Source organism: Ananas comosus, linkage group 17, assembly GCF_001540865.1.
Source record: "Ananas comosus cultivar F153 linkage group 17, ASM154086v1, whole genome shotgun sequence".
NCBI lineage: Eukaryota > Viridiplantae > Streptophyta > Magnoliopsida > Poales > Bromeliaceae > Ananas > Ananas comosus.
Genome location: NC_033637.1, coordinates 9,972,745 through 9,980,055, shown reverse-complemented (window position 1 = coordinate 9,980,055; position 7,311 = coordinate 9,972,745). Strand labels below are relative to the sequence as shown.

General features: G+C 35.4%; 1 protein-coding gene across 1 annotated transcript; it reads left to right on the top strand.

Moving 5' to 3' along the window:
- Window positions 239-7,085, top strand: LOC109722910 (GDSL esterase/lipase At1g58480-like). The gene is made up of 5 exons (XM_020251088.1): window positions 239-500; window positions 2,654-2,784; window positions 2,884-3,117; window positions 3,764-4,019; window positions 6,744-7,085. The coding sequence occupies exons 1-5, from the start codon at window positions 239-241 to the stop codon at window positions 6,932-6,934; spliced, it is 1,074 nt and encodes a 357-aa protein (XP_020106677.1). The 3' UTR covers window positions 6,935-7,085.

Below are 7,311 nucleotides of genomic sequence, written 5' to 3'. Positions count from 1 at the left end.
ATTCCGAGGAAACCTTCACGTCCCAGCGTAGCATCCCACCGGAGACACCGGGTCTCGTGCATTTCCCCTACACATTCGGAGGACAAAGTAATCAAAGCGAGCCCAATCCATTGATTCCGTCCAACCCCAACCATAAATTCCATTTGCTTCCCCTCCCTCTTCTCTAATTAATCTTTTTTTTACTCCTCTATCTTCCTCTAACCACTCCCTCTTATTTGTTAAAATAGCATCAATATGTATGGTTTGTGCAGCGCCTGCTCTTTCCATTTCCATACTCTTACTCCAACTTCTCATCGTAGCAGAAGCGGGCGTGCCAACCCACGGGGCAGGCCCCGTCGTGCCGGCCGTGATAATCTTGGGAGATTCTATCATGGACCCCGGTAATAACAACCAAATCCCAACCACCGTCAGAAGCAACTTTCCCCCGTACGGCGTGGACTTCCCCACGCACAAGGCCACCGGCAGGTTCTCCAACGGCAAGATCGCCTCGGACTTCCTAGGTAAACTAATTATAAATAAGGGGCAATTGCTTATATATTTCTAAAAATTTTTTGATTTTCTGATTTATCCCACTTAGAAGGTTAATATTGAAAATATTCTTTTTACGTTCCAACCTATTTAAAATATATCTCTTAAGTTAAATTCTGTTAATGAACTGTTAACAATAACTGTTATCTCTATAAAATTACTATTTTGCCCTTTTAAATATATCATTTCTATCATTACCGGTATTTTTTATTTATCATAAAGTTAGGGTTAATAAAATTATCTTTAATTTTGGTCCTTTCAAACATATCTCTCTAACTATCACAAACAGTTTTTTATTTGTCCTTAAGTTAAGACAAAAAAGGATATTTTGAGTTTTTTTTTTTTAATTCTACAGTAATATAAATCAATGTTTAACCCCATGCTAACTTAATGGATGGGTAACTGTAAGGATGATTTGGAAATAACGCGAGGACATAGTAAGGTGTAATAGTTGAAAAAAAGAAGTAGGAGTCAAATGAGAGTTTTCTAAAGTTTTTGAGGATATTTGAGCAACTATAAATAAACATGTATATGTATGCGGTAATCAACAGAAGCAAAAAAATGAAAATAAAAACGAAGAAAATAAATTATTTCTTGTTAAGGTGTAGAATGATTTAATAAGTTTACACGCGCAATTATTCATAATAATTATATATATATATATATAGAAGAGGAGACGAGAGAGAGGTGACTCGGACATAGACAGAGAGAGAGAGAGAGAAGCAGAGAGAAGAGTTGGACTCGGCTACTATTAGTAGCAAAACCCTATTGTTGGGCTATAGTTGTTTTAGCCTTTGGATCACTCTTTTTATTATTTCTAAACCGAATTTGGATTAAATACTATAACTCAGTGGGACACTCATACCTAGAGAGGGACACTCACTCTAACCGATAATATCATTCTGACCGCTACAATTTTTCATACCAATAAGTAAAATTGATAGGCAAGAAAGAGGCTTTACTATTAATAGTATCCAGCTAATTTTATATATTATATATTATATATATAGTATATATGTGAGAGAGAGAGAGAGAGAGAGAGAGAGTTTTGCTAGAATACTATCGGTAGAAAACGAGCCGTTTTACTACCGATTTGTTTTCGATGATAGAACTTCTAAATTGACGATCGGCTCCGTTGAACATGATCTATACCACTTGAAGTGTTTAGAAATTAAATTTCAAATATTTTCGACATCATTTGCTTAATGATCAAAAGGTTTCAAAATTTATAATTTTAACGGTCGATAAGAGACGTTTTCTCGTTTAACGGCGTAAAGATATCCAAATCAATTAAATTTTTGTTAGAAAATTCTTTAAACTATTTTAAACAAGATCTATACTTTTGATCTTGATTACAAGACTCCTATCATTATTTTTTAAAGAATATTCATTTTCAGCCATTTATTTTTCTGTTTACTTGATGGATAGAAGAACAATATCGAAAGCGCGTGAAATTTGATTTCTAGATAGTTTAAATGGTTTAGATCATATTTAACGGAGCCGATCGTCAATTTGGAAGCTCTATCATCAAAAACAAATCGGTAGTAAAACGGCTCGTTTACTACCGATAGTATTCTAGCTCAACTCTATATATATATATATATATATAAAATTGAGTTCTTATATTTTTAAAAGTATAAGTTATTGATGCTTGTAGATTTTTGGCCATTGGATTAAGAGATGTGCTGTTAGGATGATGTGGGCCCTTTAGAGTTGAGTGGGTGGTTGGTTGAATAGTATAATCTAACGAATGAAAATGATCAAAAGCTTAGATCTAGCAGTAAAAAATTTACAAGTACCAAAAGCTTGCTTTTACAAGCACAATAGTCGGACTCTTTCCCTTATATATAGTTGTACTATCTTATAGTGCTCATCTCGTACATATGAATAACTATGAAAAAATTAAAATCCAAACTTATTAATAATTTAGAAGCCAATCCTTTATAACTTATATAGTTAAAAACAACTCGAATTAATCAACGATTTCATCTTATCTTTAAGACTTGTATGGAGTAATAACGTAACATATATGCTTGTGGAAAACAAACATTAATTTTTCTTTAAAGACTTACGTGAATGCATCTACTTTGTTTATAATTAACACAAATCTCTTCTTAACTTTCAGCTTCTGAACTTGGGGTGAAGGAAACTTTGCCAGCTTATCTTGGCACCAAGCTAAGTGCTCAAGATCTTCTCACCGGCGTAAGCTTTGCTTCGGCCGGGACCGGTTTCGACCCCGCGACAGCTACCCTCGCAGTAAGGCTTATACGATCACGCAACACATGTAATAAATTTACGTCTGATCTCATTCATATTCGCATTCTGCTCGTGCCTTATTCGCTTTGCGCTCTTCAGTCGGTCATACCAATGAGGAAGCAACTAGAAATGTTCGCAGAGTACGAAGAGCGACTGCGAACACTGGTAGGCGAGGAGAAGGCGGCGAGCATTATCGCGGAGAGCCAATTCGTCGTGTGTGCGGGAAGCAACGACGTCGTTCAGTTCCTCGCCAACCCCTTAAACAACCGAACATCTAAGGGCATCGCGAATTACAGCAAATTCTTGATGCAAAGCAATTCACGAATCGTCCAGGTAATCATATATATAATCCTTCAAAAAAAAAAAATTTTTTTTAACAAGAACTTCAAATGGGTTACTATATTGTGTTGTTCTATATATACACTACAACAAAAGCGGTGTATAGCGACATTTTTAAATATCGGTACAGGTAAAAAAAAAATGATGCTCACTAAATTATCGATACTTTTTAAAAGTGTTGCTATATGTGGAGTCGCTATATATAGGGCCGCCTTAATATTTAGCACCCACTCCACCAGCACCTGTGGCAGAGGGACACACGGCGATCGTAATCCTCTACGGTCCCTGCGAGATCCTCGAGGGCCGCCTTTATATATTCTACCCACTCCACCAACACCTGTGGCAGAGGGACACATGGCGACCCACTCCACCAGAAACCTATCTTGTTGGCTGCGGCTACGGAGCAGGAGAAGAGAGATGGTGATCGATTTTTTTTTCTTTTCTATTTGTAATTGGGCTCAGTGAACTGGGTGTGGTTGGTTGAATAGAGAAATTTTTTATTTTTGATTAGATTGGACTTTATATTTAGGCCCTAGTGGATTTTTTTAAAAAAAATTAGGCATAGATGAAACACTTATACAAAAATATTTCAAAAATATATCTCTATAATCTAATTCTGTTGTAGTGATAAATGATACAGGACTTGGTCGGACTCGGCGCACGGGCGGTAGGTGTTGTAGGATTGCCTCCGGTTGGATGCATGCCAGCACAACGAACCTTGGTCGGAGGAATTCATAGGAAGTGCGCTCACCAAAGCAATGAACTTGCACAGAAGTACAACAGAGAGCTTAGAAAAGAAGCGAATCGGCTGACGGCGAAACTGCAAGGAACAAAGATAATATACCTTGACATCTACTCCGTCTTGCTTGATCTGATTGAACATCCAAAAGCGCAAGGTGAGCTTCACTTCCCATTATATATATATATATAGAGAGAGAGAGAGAGAGAGAGAGTGAGGCTACTATGCTATCGGAAGCACGGAGCCTTCCGTGCTTCCAGCTCGTTTTTGATGTTGCGACTTTTGAATCGTCGATCGGCTCCGTTAAACTTGATCTAGAGTATTTGAATTAGCTAGAAAATAAATTTTATGATTTTACGATATCATTTGCCTGGTGAACGAAGGGGCTCAAAATCAACGGCTGAAAATAAAAATCTTACAAAATGTAATAATATGATATTAAAATTTTAAATCAAAGATATTGATCTTGTTTTATATAGTACAAAGAATTTTCTATCAAAATTTCACGTAATTTGGATATTTCTACACCGTTAAACTTGCAAGCGGTTCACTACGGCCATTGAAATTTGTTGATTTTGAGCCCATTTGATCACTAGGCAAATGATATCGAAAAATAATAAAATTTATTTTCTAGGTACTCCAAATACTCTAGATCAAGTTTAACGGAGCCGATCGACGATTCGAAAGTCGCAACATCGAAAACGAGCTGGAAGCACGGAAGGCTCCGTGTTTCCGATAGCATAATAGCCTCACTCTATATATATATATATATATATATATATATATATATATATATATAGTCCGGTTACAATACTTATAAGACCATATATATAGCATATATGAATGCCTTCGCCCTAATAAATCATCTTTTGTGATGAGTTATCCTAATCCACGATTGACATTATATTAAACATCGTCTGGAGTACTATGACTTGAATTCTGTAATTTTCTCTTTTTAAAAGTATTTTTTTATGATCAGAATAACTCAAAATCGATAATATTGGATTGTCGGTATAACAACGTCTTTGCTAGATTGATATTGTAAAACAAGTCAAATCACTTGAATTCAATTTTTGTTAAATATATATATATATTTTTTGTCACGATTAGATCACATCTCACAACTGTATTTTTGAATTGAGAAATTCTAACATTTCTTTTCGCATGGTTATTTGATTTAGACCATTGGCTTATGGCCATTTGATGCACTAGATAATATACTTTTTTTTAAAAGACTAAAATGGAGAAATATCCATATTTTTACTTTTTTTCATGACTTTTAAAAATCTACATTTTACCCCTTTAAAATTTCAAAAATATTTTAAATTTAAATTTACATTTTCTTTTTAGATATACAGATAGCATTGGTCATAAAAGTATAATAATTCGGGGTGGTAATCTAGCACGTTTGCGAACCAACTCATGTTCAGCTTGAAATGATTGAGATCGAATTCGCTCGTTTCAATAAACGAGCCAAACACGAGTTAAATTGTTTCAGTCGTTAATCAAACGAGCCAAACACGATAGTTAAATTTTTCAGTCTTGTAATAACGACGACCAACACGACTCCATGTAAGCTTCGCTTTGTGTCTCTGCAGCCGTCGGCGTAGCAGCTCGAATACATATATATATTATTATAATATATTAATATAGAGAGCAGAGAGAGAGAGAGAGAGAAGGAGAGTAGAGAGAGAGAGAGTACGGCTACTGATACTATCCATAGTTACCAGAGCCCTTGTACTATTCGAGTTTCTAGCCGTCAGATCTACCTCTTGTGTATCATTTCCACCCGTTAATATATCTATATTAAACAACACCCACTCAACCTAGAGATCACTATCATAACCGGGATCCTATCACCTAACCGCTCATCTTTTCAATCCCACGGCCAAAAACTCAATAGTACCAAGCTGGTACTATATGAGTCTAGTAGGCATATTATATATATATATATATATACTATATTAAATTGAGCTCCTATGCTTTTAAAAGTACATAACGTCATTGGGTACTTGTAAATTTGGCCATTGGATTAAGGATGTGCGGTTAGATGAGTGGGCCCCTAAGGTGAGTTGGGTAGTTGGTGAATACGATAATCTAACGATTGAAAGATGTTAAAAGACGATAGATCTAGACTGTAAAAACTGTACAATGTACCAAGTGCATGTGTCTTTTACAACCCATAGCCGGACTCTCTCTCTCTCTCTCTCTCTCTCTCTCTATATATATATATATATATATATATATATATATATATATTGAACTAGGGTAGAATACTATTAATAGCACCAATGACTTGGTGCTCTTGGATTAAAAGATGTGCGGTTAGGATGATGTGGGCCCCCTAGAGTTGAGTGGGTGGTTGGTTTAATAGTATAATCTAACGGATAAAAATAATTAAAGGAAAATAATTAAAGGTCTAACGGCAGAAAACTTGATAGCACCAAGTGTTTGGTGCTATCGATAGCATAGCAATCGGACTCTAAATAAATAATTAGTTTTTAGCTTAACTTAAGTATAAAGTCCAACTCAATTATAAAAATAGTTATTTATATGTAAAGTTTCAACTATTAAATTAAAGTCAAATAAGTAAGATCTCATAAATTTATTTTCTATACGTATCTTTTATAATTCTTTTAACTTATGGTTCATGAGTCGGCTCGTGTTCGGCTCATTAATAAACGTGCCGAATACGAGCCGAATTTTTCGGCTCGATACTTTAACGAGTCGAGCACGAGCTGGGGTTAGCTCGCTCGGGTTCGGCTCGTTGGCGCCCCTAACAATAATAGGATGGATTAGCATTGTTTTGTCCATAATTGGGCTGTTTGGAAATGTACTACTAGATGGTTTCTAATTAAGAATAGAACTCTTCTATGGACAGGATTTGAGGAGTCCAAAAAGGGTTGCTGCGGAACAGGAGTATTGGAGGCTGGAGTGCTTTGTAATAGTCTGAGTCCTCCTTGCTCCAACCCTTCACAGTATGTATTCTGGGATAGCTATCACCCAACAGAGAGAGCTAACAAAGTCATGGTGGATAAGGTTGTTAAAGATTATCTGCACTTCTTACAGTGAAAAGTGGGACAAGATTCATTTTCTCTACCATTAATTCTTCTCGAATAATTTACAAATTAATTAGGATTTATCATAGTAGCAATCTGTATGGAGGCTAGTTTCACAAATTAACTATTAATCTGCATTTGAGATGTAATTTTGACAATTATCAGCTATGGAAGTAAATATATATATATATATAAATGCGTAGTTTATGTTCATAAATCATGGTGTACGCCACATGCACAATGTAATATGCGTAAATCCTTCTGTCCCACTTAAGTTAGATCAAGTTGGACCATGCACAATTTTTAGGAGATGTTTGGTTCTTTTATTTTAGACTATGAAATCAGAATGAGATTTATTAATTCCGATAGTTATTATTTGTTTTACAGGAA

What these genes read in the sequence shown, in the direction of transcription:
- LOC109722910 (XM_020251088.1), top strand. Translation starts at nt 239, where the DNA reads ATGGTTTGTGCAGCGCCTGCTCTTTCCATTTCCATACTCTTACTCCAA. An exon ending in GCAATTCACGAATCGTCCAG is followed by an intron (nt 3,118 to 3,763) that starts GTAATCATATAT and finishes TAAATGATACAG; the next exon opens with GACTTGGTCGGACTCGGCGC. An exon ending in TGAACATCCAAAAGCGCAAG is followed by an intron (nt 4,020 to 6,743) that starts GTGAGCTTCACT and finishes TTCTATGGACAG; the next exon opens with GATTTGAGGAGTCCAAAAAG.